The sequence below is a fragment of the Delphinus delphis genome, chromosome 11 (assembly GCF_949987515.2).
Source record: "Delphinus delphis chromosome 11, mDelDel1.2, whole genome shotgun sequence".
Lineage (NCBI taxonomy): Eukaryota > Metazoa > Chordata > Mammalia > Artiodactyla > Delphinidae > Delphinus > Delphinus delphis.
In genome coordinates, this window is record NC_082693.1 from 77,027,228 (window position 1) to 77,052,894 (window position 25,667).

The 25,667-nt window shown below is 36.3% G+C and overlaps 1 protein-coding gene across 10 annotated transcripts in view; it reads left to right on the forward strand.

Moving 5' to 3' along the window:
• Nucleotides 1–25,667, forward strand: part of VEZT (vezatin, adherens junctions transmembrane protein) — a 104,142-nt gene that overhangs the window by 61,854 nt on the left and 16,621 nt on the right. For 7 of the 10 annotated variants that reach the window (XM_060025403.1, XM_060025394.1, XM_060025396.1 and 4 more), the window contains 3 exons: nucleotides 4,139–4,239; nucleotides 5,883–6,090; nucleotides 9,707–10,790. In XM_060025403.1, the coding sequence (XP_059881386.1) occupies nucleotides 4,139–4,239; nucleotides 5,883–6,090; nucleotides 9,707–10,221 (824 nt within the window). In that variant the 3' untranslated portion in view covers nucleotides 10,222–10,790. The other 3 variants (XM_060025399.1, XM_060025398.1, XM_060025401.1) reach the window with 3 other exon arrangements.

Sequence of the window (25,667 nt, forward strand, 5' to 3'; positions counted from 1 at the left end):
ATGTGATGAAACTGACTTGACAAAATTACTTAGTTTACTAAAAAAAAGTTAATTTATATGTACAAATTGACACTGAATATAAAGTCTTGGCTCTTATTTTTGTAAATAAAAAATGAATATGCTTTGAAAGTTCCCTGAATCATATACCTCCTTTTTAAAAAAATTAATTAAACAAATAGATTTTAATAGTATTATTCCATTATTAGGACTTCCAGAAACTCTTTTCCAGTTAGGGTAATAATGAGTTTGGTAATCAGGGGCCAGAAATTCAGTTTACTTTTAAGATAAAATACGTCAGTCATTTAAAAATAGTATACAAGGGCTTCCCTGGTGGCGCAGTGGTTGAGAGTCCATCTCCCGATGCAGGGGACACAGGTTTGTGACCTGGTCCGGGAAGATCCCACATGCCGCGGAGCGGCTAGGCCCGTGAGCCATGGCCGCTGAGGCTGCGCGTCCAGAGCCTGTGCTCCGCAACAGGAGAGGCCACAACAGTGAGAGGCCCACGTACTGCAAAAAAAAAAAAAAATTAGTATACAAATGCTATGTTAGCTGGTACTGCATATTTGTTATTAAAAAGAGTCATGTACCACAGTGTTCATTGCAGCACTGTTTACAATAGCCAGGACATGGAAACAACCTAAGTGTCCATCGGCAGATGAATGGATAAAGAAGATGTGGCACATATATACAATGGAATATTCCTCAGCCATAAAAAGAAACGAAATTGGGTTATTTGTAGTGAGGTGGATGGACCTAGAGTCTGTTATACAGAGTGAAGAAGTCAGAAAGAGAAAAACAAATACCGTATGCTAACACATGTATGTGGAATCTAAAAAAAAAAAAAAGGTTCTGATGAACCTAGGGGCAAGACAGGAATAAAGACACAGACATAGAGAATGGACTTGAGGACACGGGGAGGGGGCAGGGTAAGCTGAGACGAGGTGAGAGAGTAACATTGACATATATACACTACCAAATGTAAAAGAGATAGCTAATGGGAAGCAGCTGCATAGCACAGGGAGATCAGCTTGGTGCTTTACGACCACCTACAGGGGTGGGATAAGGAGGGTTGGAGGGAGATGCAAGAGGGAGGGGATATGGGGATATACGTATGCATGTAGATGATTCACTTTGTTATACAGCAGAAACTAACACACCACTGTAAAGCAATTATACTCCAATACAGATGTTAAAAAAAAAGAAAATGTGTTAAAATGTGCCGTTATTTAATAGGAACATCAGAGTGCCTTGTACTGCTAGGTAAAAAGGCAGTCTTGAAACTTTCGGCAAAACTGCTTTCCTTTGGACCCAGATTTTATACTTGTTTTTACTAATTGCACTAATTCCATTGTAAATGGTTGACATATTAATCTTTAAACTTATGCTGCAAGTCAATACCATGTTTATCCCTTGGAACCTTATTATGAGGTTAATCAGATTTATGTATAGAAATTGTATTGCTGCCAAAGGTGAGTAATGCTTTATCATCCTGTTAGTCATTGTTTTGTTTACAGCTAGATCTGTAATACTTTAATGTCTTAAACAAACTAAGTCCTTAGATAGTAAAAGTGTTAACTTTTTTCAAAGGAAATGTTAACAAGCTAATTACCAATATACTACCAATAGATTTCCTTTATATCTCAAATGTAAATGGTGAATAATTCTTTCTCCAAAGGATAAATTTGCCAAGAATTTTTAGTATGTGCAAATATTTATACATATTAAACTTTTTGATATGACTCTGGAGCTTTTAAGTGTATTTTCCATAAATAGAAACACTCAGAAGACCACTGACCATCTCATTCACCCCTCCCTTGGCATACTCTGAGATGTTGAATCTTAGTCACTCAAACATGATTGTTAAAATTGTCTCCAAATCATTGGGCAGATGATAAGCGATTTCATGATGGCCTCTGTGTATGTGGCTTTTGCTCATAGGTGATAATGACATGAAGTAAGATACAAGTATTCACAAACTTTTCTCACTAAAATGCCCATAGTAGCCTTGGCTACACAACTTGAAATAAAACTGTTCGTTTGAATTTTTTTAAGAAGCAGGTGCTTTTAGTTTGCCATATCTTTTTTTTTTTTAGTTATTTCAAAATTATAAGAATATCACGAGAATAATAATTCTAAATACCGTTCATCCAGATTCCCCAGTTGTTGACATTCTACCACATTTGCTTTATCTCTCTGTGTATCTGTCTTTAAATTCTTTTGGTGGTATTATTCTGAACCATTTGAGAGTAAGATACGGACATGAAACCCCATTACCCCTAAATAGTTCTGTTCACATTTTTGAAAAACAGACATTCTTTTACATACCCGTAGTATGCCATCAAAATCAGGAAATAGCCCAAGGCTCCTTCAGCTGATGAATAGGTAAGCCATTATATCCACGCATACGGTGGAATACTACTCAGAAATAAAAAAGAAGTGAACTACTGATACATTAATAAGATGGAAGATGCACTATGCTAATCAGAAGAGGACAGACTCAAATCACTACATACTGTATGATTCCATTTATATGACATTCTGAAAATGATAAAATTTAATAGGAACAGGAAACATATCAATGGTTACTAGGAGTTGGATATGGAGGGAGGAGTAGGGTACAAAGAGGCAGCATAAGTAAATGTTTTGACGTAATAGAACTATTCTGTATCATGATTGTGGTGGTAGAGGTGATTACATGACTCTAATTTGTCTAAACTTATAAAATTGTATATACAAAAAAGAGTGAATTTTATGAGTGAATAGAATAAATTAGCTTAAAATTTTTTCACCCACTAGTTTTAGCATCCATTGATAGTTCTTGCTTGAATTGGGTATTACTGTGATGGTTGCCAAATGGTAATTTTCTACTTCCATTTTCCATTTACACTTACTAGTTGACACTCTATTTTAAGGTTAAGCATCGCTCCCCCTTTCCACTTATTTACTTATTTATATCAGTGTGGATATATGGATTCTTATTTTATTCAGTAGATCATAGTTTGTTACTTTTATGTTATATTGTTGCCCAGGTTGTCCAAAGATTGACCAGAGGGAGCCCATTCAAGGTGATTCGTGTCACCATCATTCTTTGAGCACTTCTTTACTTTGTCTCATACTTTCCCTGCCTCCAGCCATAACATCAGCCTTGTCTCCAAGAAGCCCTCATTCCTTTTAATGGAAAATGACATTTAGAAACCAAGATCTAGGTGCTGGGTATGCTCAGAGCCATTGGGATGTTACTCCTTTTACCACTTCTCAGTGTACAGAGCTGTGAAATACATCTCTGTATATACATGTGTACACTCCATCTCTATTTCTGTATCTGTCTATCCATATATGTTGTAAGCCATGAGTTCATACCAATACCTCCAATTCAATTCTAATACCACATAGTTTATTCTGGCCTTCCCCCCTGTATATTTGTTCCTCTCTTTTGTGATTATGAGAAGCTTGGCTGTCATTAGTTTCAATATATTTACTTATTTATTCAATCCTTTGTATGTAACCAGTCGCCTGCTGCTGTGGACTAAGTCACATTTCTGCTGATTCACACCTACTGAAGGTTCTTCCCACCCCAGCCTAGCTTGCTTTGACCACACCAGCCCATGCCAGCTGAGAGTCCCCCCAGCTCTGTTCCCAACCATGTATCTATCATTACTCTTGAAAGGTAAAAACCTAGAGGCTTAACCCCTGCTTCTTGAAAGTAGAGAGATAATGATAAAAGATAGAGAGCTGGACATGAGGCCAAGTAACCCTGAGATTAGATGCCAAACACCAATTTTAAATAATTAAAGTTAAGCTCACCTGGGTGATCTTTTCAATCTATTTACTTGTGAAACTCATTTCCAATCCTAACTGCTCCTGAGAATAAAAATAGTTTAAGCGAAGTACAAGATCAAAGTTTGTTTTTGTAGGGAACAGTGGGTCTGTCTTGAGCCTGTTTCTGTGCAATGAACAAAGTTGATTGTTCAGCAAGTATTTAGAGTACCTACTGTGTGACAGATACTATGGTAAGGTGAAAAAGGGAGAGAAAAAACAGGTTTTTCTTCTCCAAGAGTTTAACTTAAATTGTAAGTCTATAGATATTACCTTTGTTAACTTTAATAGATGTTCACTCATTTCTGTGTTTCTTTTCAAGGCAAACCTGAAATGGCGTGTGAAAACCCACACTGTACTGTGGTACCTCTGATGCAGCCTCCTCTACACATTGCAGACAAGGATCCAATCCCTGAGGAGCAGGTAAGGGTGAAAATTGCTTTTTTTTCCCCTAAAGAGTTTCACGTACATAACTTACCTACCTTTCTCTGTAAGTGACATGGATAAGTTCACGTAAGTTGTTGAATTTATATTTCTAGTGAACTTCAGAATCACAATACAATTTACTGAATTTATATCATATCATTAGTTCTTAGTGCCTTGAATTTGGATCCATTGAATCTACCCACACATTTTCCTGTTTATATCTAATTGTCCATTTTTTAAATACTCAAAAGTGATGAAATGCATTAAAAGTTAGTGCATTAGCAAAGGTACCTTCTGGGATGCTGGAAATGTTTTTATCTTGATCAGAGTGGTGGTTTACCAGTCTCTGTGCCTGTGTAAAAATCCTGTACATTTAAGATTTGTGCATTTGGCTGCATGTGTGTATGCTATACCCTTTATAAAATACTTTTTTAAATGATTGTGTTAGTTGTTGACAACAGATTGCTCATTCTGAAGAAGGCTTCTTTTCCTTAGGTCATAGTGCCTATTCAGTATTCTTAACTGCAAAGGGAGACCAACCCTACTTAGTTTAACCTACAAGAAATTTGTTTAAAAACATTACATAGCTGACAGAATATTTCAGAGGTCCAGATAATCAGGCTTGAAGCACGTTGGGGTAAACAGCCAAAATCACTCAAAAGAACTGTTCCAGTGGCAACATCACTGCTAAGTCACTGGGTGCAGATGTTGCCACCTGCTCCATCAATGTTGAATAATGAAAACTATCTTCAGAACCTCTACCTCTGGAAACTTGATCTGCCACCATCCTTGCCGGAATGGATTCCTCAAAATGCCTATTTCTTTCTTTTTTTTTTTTTTAAAAACATCTTTATTGGAGTATAATTGCTTTACAATGATGTGTTAGTTTCTGCTTTATAACAAAGTGAATCAGCTATACATATATCCCCATATCTCCTCTCTCTTGCATCTCCCTCCCTCCCTCCCTCCCTATCCCACCCCTCTAGGTGGTCACAAAGCACTGAGCTGATCTCCCTGTGCTATGCGGCTGCTTCCCACTAGCTATCTATTTTACATTTGGTAGTATGCCTATTTCTTTTATAACAAACTTCTGAATCAGATCTGATCCAGGTACACCCGATTATAGGATCTCAACTCATTTTCCTTAACCATAACTGCAAGGGAAGCTGAGTAAGCAAGGATCCTACCCTCTCCCTTAGAGATAAGGAGAACCATAAGATGAGGTGTTCCCCAATCCTAGCAATAGTGTTCAAACTTGCTGGGAAGTCAGAAAGAACCACAGATGTCTACCAAAGAAGACTAACATACCTGACCACCTCCCCAAACCACCAGCCCTGCTAATTTTGATTGGTTTTGACAAAGCTAAAGCTGTAATCTTGACTAGATCTATAGAATGGTATCAGAGTAGAAAAATAACAATCGAAGTTGTTAAACTTCTCATCCACAACCCTCTTCGTATCAGGTAAGTTTTTTTAAGATTTCAATTTATCTATGTTTGCTTTGTTCGCCCAACTGTGCTTTAATGACCTGTGCCAGGAGTCATTTTTTTTAATCTTGGAGATCAATAGGTGCAAGTAAATGAATGCTACTAGAAAATTGTCCTCTCGAAGTACAGTGCTTTTTCTTTTATTCATTTTCAGGAGTTAGAAGCTTATGTAGATGATATTGATATGGACAGTGATTTCAGAAAGGATGACTTTTATTACTTGTCTCAAGAAGACAGAGAGAGACAGGAGCGTGAGCATGAAGAATCCAAGAGGGTACTCCAAGAACTAAAATCTGTGCTGGGATTTAAAGCATCAGAGGCAGAAAGGCAGAAGTGGAAGCAGCTTCTATTTAGTGATCATGGTAAGCACTGACTTCAGAGTAAAACGTTATTTCAATGTAAGGGATTCTTTTTTCTTGAACTATAAATCTTATTTTAGGTATAGACTTCTTATGGTTTTAATTCTAGGGATCCACCAGTAAGTATAGTACTTTTTCTTCTAGACACAAAATTAATTTGATCAGTAAAAGAGTGGGTATATAATCAGATTGGGAATACGAAATTAGACTTTTTCATCAGTTATTTGATTTTTTTTTACTAAATTTGTTTTGAAATGGGTAGTGAGTTGTGAATAAATTGATGTTTTCAAATTCAGTGAATTTGAGATTCTAAACTCTGTCCTATGTTTATTTTATAATTACTTTAATAAAACACAAAATTAATAAGTATGTTCACTATTAAAACAAATGAGTTAAAACCTAGGGCCTTAACTATATCATTATGTTACTTAATTGATCTGAGCACTTTAGTAGATGGGAAGCAGAGATGCTTCTGTGCACGCTGTCTCCATACTTGGATTCGGACAAAGTTGGATGACTGGTAATACCTAAGATTACCCTTAAACTTCTTTATGTTAACCACCCTTCTTTTCTTTAGTCGAACTTCATGGGAGGCAGGAGAGGGAAAGAGGGGAAGCTTAGTACTTGACAATATCAAACTAGCTAATTCGTAATTCAGGAATTAATTCCTATGGATTTCTAAGAAGGTAGAGTGGGACTTCCCTTCCATTTTAGAGTATGTGGAGCCTCAGACTCAACTGCCTTCTCTTCCTTTTCTCTTTTTCACTAGAAGTATATAGATTACCTATACTCTGGAAGGTTCCTCCTCGTTCTCTTTTCTTCTCTTAGGAGCACTACCATCCTCCCTTGTCCAGATGTACACTTCTTGATTTTTTTTTTAATTTATTCATTTTTGGCTGTGTTGGATCTTCGTTGCCACGTGCAGGCTTTCTCTAGTCGCGGTGAGCGGGGGCTACTCTTCTTTGCAGTGCGCGGACTTCTCATTGCAGTGGCTTCTGTTGTTGCAGAGCATGGGCTCTAGGTGCACGGACTTCAGTAGTTGTGGCTCACGGGCTGCAGAGCACAGGCTCAGTAGTTGTGGCACACAGGCTTAGCTGCTCCGTGGCATGTGGGATATTCCCAGACCAGGGCTCGAACCCATGTCCCCTGCATTGGCAGGCAGATTCTTAGCCACTGTGCCACCAGGGAAACCCCCAGTTCTTGATTTTATCCTTCTTTCTTCCCATTGGCCCCCTTTGTAGCCCAGGTCCTCATAAGATTATGGTCGTATATTGAGATAGCCTCTTAGTTGACTTGCATTTTCAATACCTTTTTCTTCTAAGCTATTCTTAGAAGATAGCTTCTAAGTTTTTAGGATAGCTTATATCTATCCTTGAAAGCTACTTAGATTTTTCTCAAACAGCACACTGATAATAGCTCTCTATCTTAAAAACCTATGGTGGTTCCCCCTTTCTAATTGTATTGAATCTAAACTCCTTTTCCTGGTTTCAAGCCTCTCCATCAGGAGTTCATCATCCAGTTATATTCCCCACTGTTTCTAATATAGATATCTTCCTTTACTTATATCTATCTAATTAGATGATGGTTGCTGTTTTTATTAATGAAAAACATATATGGTGATCCCTTTACCAGGAATGCTGTCCTCTCCACCAGTCTCTCCTCCATGAGTCCCCCTCTTACTGCTCCAGTCCTACCACCTCTCCCACCACTACGGACCCTCACACCTGGGGGCACTCTAGTGAAATGAAAGGACATCTTGAGCAACAAAGCATGTAGTAGATGAAGAACTTCCTAGAAGCAGCGGTAAAAACAGAGTTCCTGAAACTTGCTTGTCCATATATTTATGGCCTACATAAATCAGAGATTAAGAGTATTATATTTTAGACACTGTTGTTTCCTATGCGTTCAATTTTTTTTTGTTTCTGTAATTAAATTGGTCTTAAATAGGGGCTTTATTATCCCCCACAGTATTCATTTAGTAAATTACTCAGTCAACAAGTAGATATTAAGATACTGTTTACTGCTGTATCCCTAGCACATAGATCGAGAGACAAAAATCCCCATACTCCTGAAGGTTTATATTCTAACACAGAGTTAACACACTAGTCAGTTGATGCATTATACAGATTACCTGCCCCCATTTAATTAACAATAATCAGGCATATCAATCAACTTCTAATATATGTTGCATTCTTTAAGAATTAGCAGATTTATAGACTAACACTGTACATGAAATCTGAAAATAACATTGTATGTGAACTTATATCCTTTTTTATTGTTTAGTATTTTCTTCATGTGGCTTTAAAATTATCTTCTTGACAGTATGGGTAAAGATATAATGATGAGAGAAATGTGTCTCTTTTTCAGGTATGTGTTTTCCATAGTTTACATTTGAAAAGGCAATAATGCTAATTTAGTTTGTGAAAATAAATAAAAAGCTGAAACCTTAAAATGCTTTGCCCATGAAAAATTTCAGTACATCTTCCAGAGTTGTTTTCGTCTCTGCCTACAGGGGTAAAGTCCGAATGGAATTAGAGGGGGAAATTCTACACTGCAACCTGCTGTGGCCATTTTTTTCTGTTGTTGCTGCTTCTCTAGTGGAGTTACTGCAGCTTAGGGACCTGTTTCTTGGAAATGGACATGTTTTACAAAATTATTTTTTAAATAAACGCCAGATCTTCAAGACGTGCTTTTTCTTTCTTCCGTCATGCTTCATAACATATTGTATTGTACTAACCCCTCATAATGGGAGGAGAGACTGCCTAGCAAGCAACCCACTGCCTACTAACATCAAGAGGGGCTAAATAAAACTTCATTTTCCTTGAAAGGACAACTTCTGCCGTATGGATATAATATTTATGTATTACGCTGTACAGTAGTTGATCTGGAATGCAGGTTTTATTTAATTTTATATTTTTCTGTGGCATTACAAAATGTGTACAAGTTTTGCCTTTATTTTCATCAGGGTCTTGTTAGGTGGTTGGCAAGTGAGTTGAATTGTATGTTGCATTTTTTTTCCCATGCTGTTTTAACTTGTAAATATATATGTGTTGATGATAGGATGATTACCTGATTACTCTTAGGTGTTTGATCTGACATACTACTAGTGAAAACCATGCTGCTTATTCTTTAGTACAGTGGTTCTCAAACTTTAGTGTGCATCAGAATCCAGTGGAGGGCTTGTATAACATAGCCAGTCCTCACTCAGTTTCCAGTTCAGTAGGTGTGGGATGGAGCCGAAGAATTTGAATTTCTACCAAATTCCTAGGTGATGCTGACTGATGCTATTGGTTCAAGGGCCACACCTTGAGAACCACTGCTTTAATATTTTGAATAAGAGATATGTGAGGTGTTGTAAAATATTCATCAGAACTCCATCTCATTTCATATCTTAGGCATTTTATCTCATAAAGTTCTCTGGTTTTATAAATTTACATTGATTTACTGGCAAGTTTTATTTAGCTTTTATTTATTTATTGTTCTTTATAAGAAAAAACTACTGGGAGTTTAAATTAAAGTTTAAATCATTGCTGGGTTTTTAGTTATTTTCTTTCTTTCTTTCTTCCTTTCTTTCTTTTCTTTCTTTCTTTCTTTCTTTCTTTGTTTTTTTCCTTTGAAGCTGTGTTGAAATCCTTGTGTCCTGTAGACCCAGTGGAACCCATAAGTAATTCAGAACCATCAGTGGATTCAGATATGGGGAAAGTTTGTAAAAATGATACTGAAGAGGAAAATAATAAACCCTCTACAACCGACAATGAAATAAGTAATAGGACTGAGTATTTATGTGAATACCCGCTAGATGGTAAAAATAAAGACAATTCTGCAAATGAAGTCTTCCTCCAAGGAGCTGAAGAAAGAATGTATTACCAATGTGAGAGCGAAGATGAGTCCCAGCAGGCTGATGCAGGTGGCCTGGCCCCTGCCCACCCAACCCACGGGGCCTCATTGCAGCCCTCCATCAAGCAGAGGCTGGCACAGCTACAGCTGTCACCGGATTTTACCTTCACTGCTGGCCTCGCTGCAGAAGTGGCTGCTAGATCTCTCTCCTTTACTACCATGCAGGAACAGACTTTTGGTGATGAGGAAGAAGAACAAATAATGCAAGAAAATGAAAATGAGGTAGAAGAAAAGTAAGAACCAAGATTTCCATTAAGGATTTTAAATTGTTCTTTTTTGTGAAAGTGTTTTAACTTCAAGACTAGATATTCCACTGGAAAGGGAAAATGAGTGTAAGTTTACTATATTTAAAGCTAAGATGTGAATTTACAGGAAGAACCCTGGTTTTGAACAGCTGATCTGAAAATAGTAGTTTACCTGTAAATGGCAGATCTTTTAGGAAAATAAGAGAAAGGTAAGGGCTCTTTTGAATAAACTGCTATTTTATTTTCAGCACAACTGATTGATCTTGGAAATTCTTTAAGTATCTTTAATAACAAATGAATTTATCATTTCTTGCCAGAATTTACTACCATAAAATGACTGGGGTAATTCTGTTGCAAGAATATTAATATTTAGTATGGCTCCTTTTTACTGTATTCTTGCAGTTAATGACTGCAGCTATCATGTCAGTAACAAGTTGTTTGTATTTTATTTTTGTTTATACCAGTCTTAAAACAAAGATACACGTTCTGAATAAAAAAAAAATTGAATTCATGCAATTGATGTGTACTGGGGTTTGGAACTAAAATGTAATTTCAGAATTACTTGGCTTATAACGTGTCTTATGTTTCCTTGTTCGTATGTGTATTCAGTGGTTAATTTTAAGATTTCTAAATGATCTTTTAAAAAAACACATTGTTCCTTTTTAAGAATTACCCTTTCAGTTTTGTGTGTTTTATCTTTTTCTGTTCTTGTTGCAACGAAAAGAGATGATATCAAAGTGGGATCCCTATAAGTCTGAGGCCTCATCCTCAACTTTGCAAAAAACGTTCCTTTAATCAGTTTGCCTAGAGATAATGGGTGCCATTAACACAAGCAGGTCACCGTGCTGCTGATTTCTAGCCTGAAGCTGTACACCTCTCCACCTTAATAAGATTCTGGAAACATCCTGTCGGCTTCCTGGAAAGCATCCTTGTCTCCTTAATACTTTATTTACAAACTACCTCTTAAAAGGGGTTGCTTTCCAAATTGTCCAATCTCATCTGTTTTGTGTTGTGATTACATTTTCAAAGAGTGATATTTCCAGGAGTATATTGTTTTTTAATACCTATAGCTCCTATGCAGTGACGTAGTTTATAGACATTATTTGAGGAAAATGTAGGAAAAACTCAATTTATGCTGCTGTCCTAGAAAGGAAGTTGTGAATCTAGTATGCCTTTGGAGTTAAAAAACACTTTTGAATTCCTGTAACTTAGCACTTCAAGTGAGTAAATTTTCATATACCAAAGGGGATTTTTTTTCACTAATCTAAGGAAATTTATTTTTTATCCCGAGGAAAAACTTGGTTATGTTTTATATGAATAGTAGTGATCCTTTGTACTATAAGTGATTCTGCCTGTTGCTAAATATTCTAGGACTTAACCCATAATTAAGCTCTTAGGAGCAATATCTTAGGGTGGGCCTAGTTTACCACTTAGATAGTTAGCTAAATTTCAAGAAAAAATCTTGTGTTGTAACTGACTATTATATTCTTACATAACAATGCTTAAAGTTTATTTTCATTTTAAATTGCTTAGTTTGCCAGACTCCTTTTTTCCTTGAATTTAGAAGAATTATGGAAAAACTTGGTAATCTTTCTCTTAATCTGTAACCTTATATAAGAAGAATTAGAGTTTAATAATTTTTAATTCTTTTATTATATATGATTTTTATTATACCAGCTTGGGGAAAATATCTCCATAGTATTATATCAGTTTTATTTAATGCTTTCTAAGGTGATACTTTTTAATATTGGAAGACTAATTTTAATCAGAAATTCCTAACCTTCCAGTCTGATGTTTTATTCACTGGTTGTTACTTAGTTCCATGAAAATTCTACTTACTGAAACCATGAAATAAGGATCTTGGAATTTTAATTGAATGTTCTTTTTATGTAGTTTTCAAAATTTGTCATCTTTTAGAATATTTCCGAGATAAAATATCTTCCCTGTGAAAATTCCTAATTTTCTCTTATAATAGTCTAAAAGTCGTTGTTTTTCTGTTTTTTTCATGGGGCCACCTGCATTAGAATAAATCGTAGGTCTTATTTTTTTAATACAGATATGGGGCCATACTCCCAATTATTCTTAGTTGGTCATTTTGAAATGAGACCTAGCTGATGTTTATACCCGGTAAAATCTAAGAACTTCTGTCTAGGACTTTATTCTTCTTGCCGTGAATACCTTAGGAAATAAAACAAATAAGTCCATGTAATATAACTAGATATTCTTGTTACTTTTCAAATAATATTTCACTTTTTCTTATCAGGCTTGTGACTGGTTTTAATAGCTGCCACCCTATGTCCAAAAGAAGCCCTCTGGGGAAAATACTTTGTGGGGAAAATTTGTAATTGTGCTTTCCAAATTTAACAGTGGTATTTTGACAGAATAATTCTTGTAAGGAGTAATATCCTAACAGCTTTTAATATGAACGTTTCCATCGTTTATTTTAAAACTAGTACTTAAGGTAAGAATATATGAAAAGAGGCATTTAGATCACTCCTGAAGACAAGATTTTTGCCCTTTGCTTACCGTTAGGAAAGTCATGGCAGTAAATGATCTGGTGACAGTTATCATATCTTAAATCCCCCTCCCCCGCCTTTTTTCCCCCCAGCTTTCAGTAAAAGTCTACATATCTGGCCTATCTAGGGCGAGATTCTTGCTGGTCTTTGATTTGCAGTCTGCTGCTTATTTTCACAAGTTGTCTGTTTTTATCTGACTTCATAAGTTAAGACCTCATTAAAATTAATTGTACTTAACAACTTGTGAATATATTTCATTAGGAACTGATGCATTGACTCAAGTTTGATTTCTGAAGTTGAAGACAAGCAAGTCAGGAGAAACACATTTAAGGCAAATTACTAAGGAAATTTAAGAATATGGGTTTAAGGGTTTAATACAGAAGGATAGATCTAAGTTTAAGTTCCAGAACCATCATTTAAAAGCTTTGAGTGCAGCTGATGTAATAATATCATGGGGAGTTTTTCCAGCAAAACCCAAATTCTCTGAATTGCTAAATGATGTTTGCAACTTCTGACTTCTCAGCAATAGTTAAAAAGGAAATAAAACTTTTGAGGCTGGAAAACAAGATTTGGTTATATTAGTAACTACTTAGTAAATATGTTAGTAAAATAGGTTAAAAAATTTTAAACTCAATTTTCTTGAAAAATAAATAGTAATATTCTGATTCACATAATAAAAACAGTAAAGCTTTTAATGTTAAAGTATAGAAAGAATCAAATTCTGATACATTTCACAAAATTATAAGTCAATGGAGTGTTCATCAAAAGTAAACCCTAGAGGTCATTTCACTCTGGTGACTGACTTTTACTTACACATCATCAGTAATATAAAATATTTTGATAAATTATTAGAAATCATGTGGGAAGAAAAGTTCAACGGGTTTGGTTTAATCATAGTATATTGTTTCTGTATCCAAACAAAACAAGAACTAAATACCATGATGCTGTGGTTTAACTCATTATTTGAACTAAAGTGGATATGCCGTGAATGATAACCAGAGAAAACACAGAGGTTGATTTATTCTTCCAATTCTAGTTATAAGACATATCTATGCAAATCACACAAAATTACAAAATGAAGCTACAAATATTTTAGAAGAGAAAATATGGGGGGAAATATCCTAAGTACAGTAACAATTCATTTGTGTCATCATTGACAGGTGACTAACTTGCATAAGTTAATTTTTCAGTTAACTGAAGCAAATCAGTTTAATCATCAATTTTTTTTAAAACAGTTTTATAAGAAATATTCTAAAATATACTTTATACTTGTCCATGTTTTCTTTGTCATCTTTAAGAACATTACTTCCTATCATGGGGTGATAAACAGAAATTCACTTAGGGGCTACTGAGATATATAATGCCCCTTTTCTACATGACCTTGTATTGCTATGCTTTTTGAGTTATGTCTGTTTTTCACGGTTTCTCTATCTTCCCTTTAATCAACTGTCACTTTTTGCTGCTGTTTTGTGTGCCTGCCTTCCGCACTAGGCCCTAATTTGCTGCTTCTAATCTGCTGTGGACTGAGAAACCAGATTGCCAAGCTTGCTAGAATTGTGTCTAAAATAAGAGTAAGTAGACTGAACAAAGCTTAAGGGGCTTTTCTGTCAGTAAAGTGCATGGACTTTGTGGTATCTGTTTGTCTGCTTAGCATACTTTTGTTTGCCTCTTAGTTCTTTACTAAGAATTTGCTAAAAATACCTGTTTGAATATATGATTGCCATACATTTAAAGTATTAATTCAGTTTTTATATGGTGATGTTTCTAGGACTTTACATTAATGATTTCAGCTATAAAAGAAAATTTGACTATCATCTTTATATAAATCATTGTGTATATTTTAGGGAAATGTTAAATATTCTGTTCTTGTTAAATGTTCTAGTATAGTGTGCAGAGTTAAAACTTAGAGCACTATAAATGGACTTCAACTGTGTTCACCAAGATTTATATTCTAGAACTAATTGGTTTGAGACTAAACATGCCTGGCTAATTTAGTAAGAACTGTCTAACTGAATATTTGGGGAATGAGTCATTCTAGATATCCCAGTTTTCTATGGAGCTTAAACCTCTTTAAGCATTTAAAAATTTTGAAATAATTTCTGAAGGATCTTAGTTCCCGGACCAGGGATCAAACCCGTACCCCCTGCAGTGGAAGCGCAGAGTCTTAACCACTGGACCGCCAGGGAAGGCCCTGATGGAAGTGTTTTTAAAACTGACTATGTATTGCTGTCTTCTCAAACAATATATGAAATAAATTAGATGTCAAAATGATCGTTACTAACAATAGTTTTACTGTAATAGACTAATTAGGCACTGAGAGCTATATGCCCCTTTACTAAATAACTCCATTCTGCTGTGCCTTTTTTGTTTTCTTTGTTTTCTAATAGTTCTGATTCCTCTAATTCATATTAGTGCTCACTGCAGTGTGCCTGTAGCAATAGACTTTCTCCACCTTCATAATGCTTCTTCTAGTCTGCTTCAGTTTTGGAAACCAGGTGACTAAGACAGCTAGCAGAATGTATAAATACAAAGTAAGAGTAAACTGACTCAGTGAAGACCTGAAAAACTGGATTATACTTAAGTGTGTGGATTTTGTGACATCTATTACTACCTATTTCATTGCTATCTTTAAAATAAGTGTACTGTATTAGATTCCTGTTCTCAAAATAGGAGAGCTGTTAGTGTACAAAAGGAACCATTTTGTTTCCATACTTTACCTTCTATATATTTCACTCTAATTTTTCGGCTCCAATTAAAACCAGTCCACTCAAGTTAGCATTTTCTATAGTACTTTCTATTTGAGTTGGATGCCACATGCTGCTAAGAATTTCTTTGGCTGGGTTGTTTTTGTTATGTTGCTTTTGTTTTTAGAGACCTGTATCTTCATTTCCAAAACATGAAGTAGGTTGAGCCCTGGAAAATAAGGAAACTTTTCATTATTGATACCATAGAGAACTGAGAAGTAATAAGGTTTTTAGACTGTAGACAATTATACACAAAGAATTTATTCTTTGATTATGCAGGTTCTTAAGACAATATCTTTATTTTCATTCAATTAAATGTGTATTAAAAGCTGGCCAAATGTTACTGTGTTAGATCTAATGGTATTGACAGATACTTGAATGACTGAATTCCCACTGTCATTCTATATTTTGCATGTTTAAATGATAATTTAATGTGTTAATTAATCAAGCATGATGATTTTTCTCGTGAAAAATAAACATTAAATTTGCATGTTATAATGATTGCAAGCAAAATACAAATGTCTAGAAAGGGATATTTGTCTGGGATTAGCATTGAACAACTTGGTTTTACCAACAGGCTGATTGTGTTTTAGTAACCATATGTTGATTCATCCTTCCATCTAATTACAGGGTAGTTAGAGAATCAATCTACTTATTTTATGGCCATGCCTCAAACTCAGCTTTCAGTTATTCATGCTACTAGAAGGGAATTATGATATAGTATTCATCAAAAAATAGATGATCCAAACCAGTTTCTTGAGTTGAGGCTGCTATTACAAAATAGCTATGAGGCCAAACTTGGCTTGGTGGTACAGGAGAAAAATTCTCTTTGAGTATAGTTGTGAGAGGAAAATGATTCTACTTAGTGTAATTGCTATAAACCAAAAAGAAGGATGAATTGATTCCAGAATTCACACATATAAAAGTTTAACGTGAATAAGGAGTTGATTTTATGGATATCCTAAAATGTGTGATAAATTAAAATACATATGATAGTGTTTTAAATGCTGTAAATTTTAATATATTTTAACCTGTTAGCAATTAAATTAGTTTGCCTCATTCCTATTTACTGAATTTCGTTTGGCATATATCAAACATGTTACTGCAGTAGGACAGTATTTAAGTTGTGTATGCTTCGGAATACACTATTTTAAAAAGTGAGTATATTCTCTGAGATATTGTTGTACAAATATATTTTTCCTCTCATATTTTAAGAGTTTCTCAAGCTAAGGGGTAATTTTACTATTTTGGACTTAACATTTTTCACTTTGTAGCATTTCTTAAAGGTTGGCTACCTACAGATTATTTTATCATTGAACATATTTTTAAAAACTAAAACATGTCTTCTACAAGTTTATTCTTTTATAATATTTCCTGAGAAATTACATATACTTTTTCCCCTCCCAAGTCAATCTGCATTACCTCCATTTTTAAATCAAAGTATTTTCTGCACTTTTATTTCACCAACCTGTACCTTCTATTCATACCATGACTTAAATAATGCTCACTCAGGCACAGTACTAGCATCTGGCAATGTACAGAAAGCTCCAGATATGTTACTCCCATCCCTTAAAGACTGGCTTATGGTTCTGGTACAGCCCTGGAGATCCATATGAGTGAAAAGCCCAGAAGTCTGCCTGAGCTGAAAGCACTCCCAAGGAGTTTGGTTTTGTTTGGGTTTGTTCTAGGTATGGTCCCAGGGATCCCAGATCAAACCAGGCCCCTGGGCCTATCCTAGAACCAACCTAAACTCGCGCATCATTCCTGGAACGTCAAGAGTATGAAGATGGAAGATAACCTGAGGCTGACGAGACATCCTGCGTTCACTTTTTTTTGTATGTGTGCCTACACGTTAGCAAGAATTGGTTGGTTAATCCTTCTAAAATAAAGGGATGACAGTGGACAAGATAAAGACTTTGACATTATAGTAATTTATCACAGTGGGAATGTGGTATGTAATATAGTTATTATTAATTGCCAGTGAGAAGAATTGTTCTTAATTATCAGGTCTCTATTTTTAGGTTAAACAACTTAGCCACCAAAACAAATTCTCCCCCAAATTAATGATTTCTGTTTTTGTTTTTCTCAAAGACTTCCTACTCAACAATATTATTATCAGTCTCATTTAACTAATTTTTCATCGTTTCTAAAAGGTATTAGTGTTTGCTTTCTGGCTGCACTGATAAGTGATTTAAACTCTTGTTTCTGGAATCTAATGCCTTTTTCTTTTAATCTGTTACTGAATCTACCACATTGCCTTCAGCTTGCTTTTTTTTTTTTTTTTTTTTTTTTTTTTTGTGGTACGCGGGCCTCTCACTATTGTGGCCTCTCCCGTTGCGGAGCACAAGCTCCGGACGTGCAGGCTCAGCGGCCATGGCTCACGGGCCCAGCCACTCTGCGGCATGTGGGATCTTCCCAGACCGGGGTACGAACCTGTGTCCCCTGCATCGGCAGGTGGACTCTCAACCACTGCGCCACCAGGGAAGCCCCAGCTTGCTTTTTGAGGTTCAGATCTGGGAAGAACCTTAGCATCATTTGTAGACACACTGTCCCTTGTTAGACTCGTTGTAGGCTACATTTTAGAATCTGCTGTGGTTGATGAAAATCTAGGATGATAGAGTGGAAATGGTTGATACTTCACATTTTACAAAAGTATTTTGTAAGGTTTTTAGCAGGTTTCCTTTTTTTTCATTCCCTGCTGCTCTGGATTTTAAAAATATTCTGACCTAGTTGATTAATCAAATAGTCTAACATCGTAACTGTGGCATCGCTATAGTCACATAACATGTTTTGTTTAATTTGGAGGACAAGATTTCTGAAAAGGCATTGAAAAGACCCCCAAATCCAAAGGTTATTTATTATACACAATGAAAATGTATACTTTTGGTAATACTGGCATTTCAGTAGGTTTAGACCATGTTAGAAATAATTGCAGACTAATCAGGGACTCTACACATGACAGGAGCTGAAACTGTGCTGTTCCTCCAAGCCTTGTCACACCAGAAAAATTGGGTCAATGAGGAATCCTTTAAAATAGGACTGTGGGCCTGTTGAAGCTCATTCTGAAGAACTCAACCCTGGGATTAGTTCTGTACTACATGTATTATGTAGATGCTTCATCCCACAGATTCTATTATTTTTGCCTTTTAAATCTTATTATGTTTAAGCTTCTCAGTGTTTTTCTTTTTGCACAATGTTTTCCTGTTTGCATAAATCGAAACACTGTACATGTTACTATATATATATATACACATATATTTTAATAAAACAGTAGACTTTGGATCTAATGATTTTGGATTTTGATTCTTTTTAAAGCTAAATGATTTAAATGCTTTTTATTATCTTGTAAATTCACTCTTAATTTATGCCTCAAGTCTTCTCATTCATTTTTTCTCTAATGAACTATATAGAATTAAATAAGTGAGCCTTATATTCAGCTTCTGCCAGAATTTATGATATTTTGTATTTACCCAAACGTGAAAAAGTTCTGTCATCGGCATTCTTGTATGAGTGCACTAATCTGTGAGCATAGTTAACTGTATTTCTTGACAGAGCCCACCTTAGGTTTATGTAGAATAAGTATTCTCAGTTAGGGGAGGGCCTTTGTACTCGCTTTTAACATTGTTACATATGAACACTGAAAACAGGAATTTGTGTACTGTCCAACAGAGTTTAGGCATATTTAGATAGTAAGTTTCTAAAGTCTGCCTTCACTTTAGATACTTTTGGAGTGTTAAGCTGTATTTTTTAAATATAATTTAAAAATATTCTTTCAGATATGTTTTAATTTTTACCTTTTGACTACTTATATAGTAAAACTGTACATTTCCAACCTTAATTGAAGACTTGAGAGTATAACTTTTTTTTAACACAGTAATTTCTTTAATAACTTTATGTATTTAATTATATTGAATTCTTGTCAGCTGTTTTAAAAGATTTTACCAAAACCCAACAGTAGGTTTGTACATATCTGTATTATTGTTGTTCCTTCTAAGCTTAAGAAGTCTCCAATAAAATCTGTACTTCTTTATATTTTGTACCTTTTTTACTCTGGTGTTTGCAGCATGAATTAGCCAAAAGATAAAATTTCTTTTTCTCTTCCTTCTTCTGTCTCTATTTTTCTATTGTATTTTTTGAGAATTTATTAATATACCCACAAAAGACAGCAGTTGTCTAGGAAGGCCTTGGATTCATTAGTCTTAAGTTTTGTTTGGTCATTCAGGTGCCTCACATTGTATTAAATATTTTATCAGAGTGAAAACAGCAGATTAAGTCTAAAAGCTCCATGTTAACCATTCTCAGTGACTGTCAGCCACTGGATACATTCTAATCCTGTTGTATTTGTTGACTTATGTGGCCTCCCTGACAGAAAAGACATACTGAACTAAGAAGGGAGTTAACGTCCAATGGATCATACTTGTCCTATGTAATGAATGAATGATTGTTTTTAACTTTCCTAAGCTTAGCTATAGTCTTGGGAACATTTGTGGTAATTCCACAGTGGCTCTGCAGACTGAATGCTGGTTACAGAGAAAGTGGCCTTCTTCAAACTGAACTTTTAAATTAAAAAGCTACCTCTTTGCAGAAAAGATTTTGAGGCAAGGAATAAATATTCATAAAGGCAGTTCTTGAAATTTGGCCCTTGTCTGGGATTTGTGAGATAAGGTAGATAGTATATGGTTACTCTACCAGATTCTGAAGTCATTGGGTAGGAAATATCCCATATTATAATCCCTCCTTGTCTTCACAATTTGCTTTTGAAGGTCCCTAGCAGATGTGCTATAACCATTGAAAATAAAGGTGGCAAATAGTAATTTTCCCCGAATGTGCATCTGTAAATAATAAAACACTTTCAGAATCTGACCATATGAAAAGTAGTCCTATTTGTTTGAAGTAAGATCTTAAGCGTGTCCCTACGAGAAAATGTTTGTTTTTATATGCAAAGTAATATTAGGTAATAAACATGATCCTGGAACTTGAATATGTTGTTTGAAGATAAAGAAACAGGCTCAGTAATTTTCTCACTCATAGTCATACACATGGAGTGGCAGTCCCAGTATCCCAACCAATTCTAAAAAGACACCACATCTGTTCATCATTATGATAAGCTACTTGTGGATACTCTTCATTTTACAGTTAACCTGTAAGATAAAGTACAGAGCCCTGAATTTGGAAGTCAGTAGAGTTGGATTATGGGCAAAACTACTTCTCTAAGTCTCAGGCAAATCACTTAACTGTAATGAGCCACAGTTTCCGGAGTAAGAAAAAAACCTAACAATTGTGATTTATGAATTGGACTAGACCTCTAAAATCCTCTTCTAGTAGTAAATTCTCAAGATTGTCTGTTTCTTAATAAATGTAAAGCGAAATCTGACATTTTGTTCCAGGGTACAAGAGAGCTTATATTTATGCGCAGGTGAGCATCTTGAAAATTAATCAACTTTTAGAGATTAGAAAGGTTAAGAAGAAGTGGCAGGGGAGGGAGATGGTAAATAGTTTTAAAACAATGTAGCTGGTCCAGCACAGAACAGAACCTGCTAAGGACTAAGTATACCTTATTTTTTAAAGCAATCCAATACAAGTATTTAACAGGGGAGTCTAAGAATTCAAAAGGAACAGTTGTTCTCTCTGATAACATACTCTTTCTTTCCCCTTAGATAACATAATCTTTAAATCATGAAGGGGTGTCCTATTGCAAGGTTTTCTCTGGGAAGAGAATTTTCTTGTTTTTCTTCATTTCAGCAACAAAAGAATCTCTCGTTTCATATCTAGGACTATCTATAGCCAATGCTGGCCGAAATGGAGTTTGGTGTGGTTCTGTGATCTAAAACACTTTATTCTTTAGCACCCATGAAGCTATTAGCCATGAAGCTACTTACCTCACCTGATAGCCAGATTACTATGTACAGTATATTATAGATGTGAATATTTTATAAGACCTGAAGAATTTAACAGTGATAATCTCTTGAACAGTAACATAAGGGTGACTTTTAGCCAACTTTTTCACCAGGATAAATGTGAAACACTTGTATAATAGGGGAAAAAAGTGTAATTTAAGAAACTGATAAGTTGCAAATGTACAGGTTGTCGTTGTTATTTTGGGCTTATATTCATTCATATAAGCCATCACCTCTTAGGTTAAAGCTGGAGGCTAGAGAAAAGGAGACAAGACTGCAATCTTCTGTTCTTGCAGAAATAAGTTGGTCAAAATACAGAAAAATGTTAGGCTAGAAAAAAAACCCTTAAGTTTGTATATGTCCTGAAGCCAGGATATGACCTAACACAGTACCAAAATTCAAAATGTTTTCTTACTGAAATCATGTTGAAATTGAGTTTCAGTTACCTTCAAAACCTGGAATAAATAATCCAGAGGTTCTCAGCATTTTGTCAACTAAGGACCCCGATGCTATTTTCCCCATGGGCCCCATGCTTTGAATAATTTTCATCTATCACATAATATATATTAATTAAAACCCTGTAAGTTGCACACCCTCCCAATCTCTCTCTTTTTTTTTTTTTTTTTTCTTTTTTAAACTAGCCAAAGCTATAATGACCTTTTAGTTTGAGTGTGTGCTGCATGCCAGGCACTGGTCTTAGTGCTGAAGACAGCAATGAACAAAACAAAGCTTCTGCCCTCATTGAACACTAGAGAGGAGAGTCAGACAACTTAATATATTGGGTGGGTCAGCTGTACAGAAAATGAAGCCAAGTAAGGGATATGGAGGATGCAGAGTGCTTTTTATATAGGGCAGTCAGGTATGAGGGAGTGAGGGAACCAGCCCCACAAGTAGAAGAGTATTACAAAAGCAGTAAGTGAGAGGGCCTTGAGGCAGGAACAGAAGCAAAGAGACAAGTGTGGCTGAAGCCCCGTGAGAAAGGGGCTGGCCAGTCAAGGAGGGCCTTGGAATGAATAAGGCTTTTACTTTGAGTTAGGAAGCAACTGGAGGTTTTTAAGCAGTGGAGTGACATGACTTAAGATTTTTAGAGTTACTAAGTTTAAAAAGCATTCTTCCATGTGGACGTCTGACAGGGATGGGGAGAAGGGAGACCTGTTGGCTATTGCAGTGATCTGTGTGAGGGATGATGGGTGGTGGTGGTGAAGGTGGTGATGGGTGATCAAATTCTGGATATATGTTGAAGGTAGAGCCAACAGGACTTGCTGATATAATGAATGTGCAGTATAAGAAAGGGGAGGTCTAGAGGATTCTAAGGTGTTTGGCCTGAGCAACTGGAAGAACAGAGTTGTCATTTATTGAGATGGGGCAGCCAAGTGAGGTTTGGGTAGAAATTGAGCTGGTTTTGGATAGGCTAAATATGAAATACTTACTAATCTTTAGGTGGAAATGCTGAACAGGCAATTAGATATATGAGTCTAAGTTTAGGAGCAGACCGGGAGATGTCAGCATTTAGGGTGGTGGTTAAAGTGTGAACATAGGTCAGAGGATGGAGTCAGAGCACTGAGATCCTTGGGGCATCTGAAGTTGGAAATCGAGACACAAAGGAAACTGCAGGACTTCCCTGGTGATGCAGTGGTTAAGAATCTGCCTGCCAATTCAGGGGACACGGGTTTGAGCCCTGGTTCGGGAAGGTCCCACATGCCGCAGAGCAACTAAGCCCGTGCCCCACAGCTACTGAGCCTGCGCTCTAGAGCCCGTGAACCACAACTACCGAGCCACAGGCCTAGAGCCCATGCTCCGCAACAAAAGAAGCTACTGCAAGGAGAAGCCCGTGCACCGCAGCAAAGAGTAGCCCCCACATAGCAACGAAGACCAACACAGCCCCCCCCAAAAAATATATATATATATACATAAAATAATCATAATGTAAAGAGCTAAATATTTAAAAAAAGAAAAAAGGAAACTGCAAAGAAGACTTAAAGCAGTCAGGGACATAGGAGTGGTGTCCTGAGGCTGAATGAAGAAAGTATTTTATAACAGAGGCAGTGGTTAACATGTCAAATGCTGCTAAAAGATCAAGAAAGATAAGGCCATTTGTATATCTTCTTTGGAGAAATGTCTGCTCAAGTCCTTTGCCCATTTTTTTTAAATTAATTAATTTATTATTTATTTTTGACTGTGTTGGGTCTTTGTTGCTGTGCGCGGGCTTTCTTTTGTTGTGGCGAGCAGGGGCTACTCTTTGTTGTGGTGCGTGGTCTTCTCATTGCAGTGGCTTCTCCTGTTGTGGAGCACGGGCTCTAGGCAAGCAGGCTCAGTAGTTGTGGCTCCAGGGCTCTAGAGCACAGGCTCAGTAGCTGTGGCGCACGGGTTTAGTTGCTCCGCAGCATGTGGGATCTTCCCGGACCAGGGCTCGAACCCGTGTGCCCTGCATTGGCAGGTGGATTCTTAAGCTCTGCGCCACCAGGGAAGTCCCTGCCCATTTTTTAATTGGGCTATTTGTTTATTTTCTTGTTGAGTTTTAGGAGTTCTTTATATAGTCTGGGTATTAATCCTTTATCGGATATATACTTTGCAAATAGTTTTCCCCTTCCGTGAGTAGTGTTTTCACTCTCTTGATAGTGTCCTTTGACACACAGACATCTTTAATTTTGATGTAGGAAAAATCCTATTTTTTCTTTTGTTGTTAAGTTTCCTTCTCTTTTCAAGAAAGTCAATAATAACACCTGGTTCATAGGATTATTATGAGGATTAAATAAATTAATACATGTGAATACATGTAAAGAGATTGGGACAATACTCGCCACATAAGAAGCACTCAATAAATATTAGCTAGTATTCAGGCTAAGCTTAGTACAAAATACCTGGGTCAGAGGGATAGAAATAGATCATGTGACATGGAAGCCACAGGAGTAGATAGTCTCAAGAAGAGCATGATCAACAGTGCAAAATGATGCAGAGATGTCAAATAAGATCACACAAACTTCGACTTGATACCAACAAGGTAAGACAGTGGTGTGACAGATGCCAAATTATACTGGATGGAAAAAAACTGTTAGGCCCTTTTTGGGTCCAGGGCCAGGTTTCCTGCTGTTTCAGCACTTACGGTGTTCCAAAACGAGATTGAACCTATTGGGGTTTGCTGAGGTACAAATCTGACTCGATTTGGAGTCAGAACAACTAGGTTCAAGTCCCTGGTCTCCTACCATGTGATGCCTGTGCTCACTTCCAGAGTTCCAGTTCCCTCACTCGTAGAGGACAATCATTCCTACTTTACAAGGTCAACGACAAGTTTAAGTGAAGAGTAAGCATGATGGTAAGTCATTAATTATCATTGCCATAATAAATCGTTCTACTCTAACTCCTTGTTCTAAGGTTCTAGCATTCAGTAGTTCTGCCTGCATGCCAGGTCTTGTGAAGTGGGGTATTCTTATTTCACAGATAATTGGCTTACAGGTTTGTAATGGTAATAAGATAATATTAATACACGTGAAATGCTTATGACAATTGGGCTGCTGTCGTATTCTTTTTTCCTTTTGATGTGGACCATTTTTAAAGTCTTTATTGAACTTGTTACAATATTGCTTCTGTTTTACGTTTTGGTTTTTTGGCCTAGAGGCATGTGAGATTTTAGCTCCCTGACCAGGGATCAAACCTGCACCCCCTGCATTGGCAGGTGAAGTCTTAACCACTGGACCACCAGGGAAGTCCCACTGCTGTTGTATTCTATCAGAAAGTTTTTTCCTGATTTTTAGTGGTGACTGTCTTCAGGTCTGCTTCCTGAGCCCACTGCATTCCTCATGCTTGTGATGTTCACCAACTTAACTCATCCTCAGCTGTTGCTGTAAAAAGCAAGTGCTTAAAATATTACCATTGACTAGATCAATGGACCTTTTTGTTCACTTTGTTTGGGTTGTAGACATGAGAATTCATTTAACTGAGCTGTGAGTGCATTGCAGAAGTTTGTTTGGGGATTTCATCTGCAGTTCAGTAAACAGAACATGGGGTTCCCACTGAGTTCCTACAGCTACCAAAGCAAAGATGTTTTCAGCGAAGTTAACTGTCCAGGCCTGATCAATCTCACCCTTATGAGCTGCATTTCAGGGCAGGATGTTAAGTCACATTTATTTAGTCTGGTTTGTACCTTGTTGTGTGGCTTCTCTTATTCTTTTTTTAGAGTTTATATTTCTTTTTGATTTATTACATATCCCAGGATACCTTAGGAATGAATACATTTTCAAAACATAATAAGAATAAATTCTATAAAGAATACTTGAGGGCTTC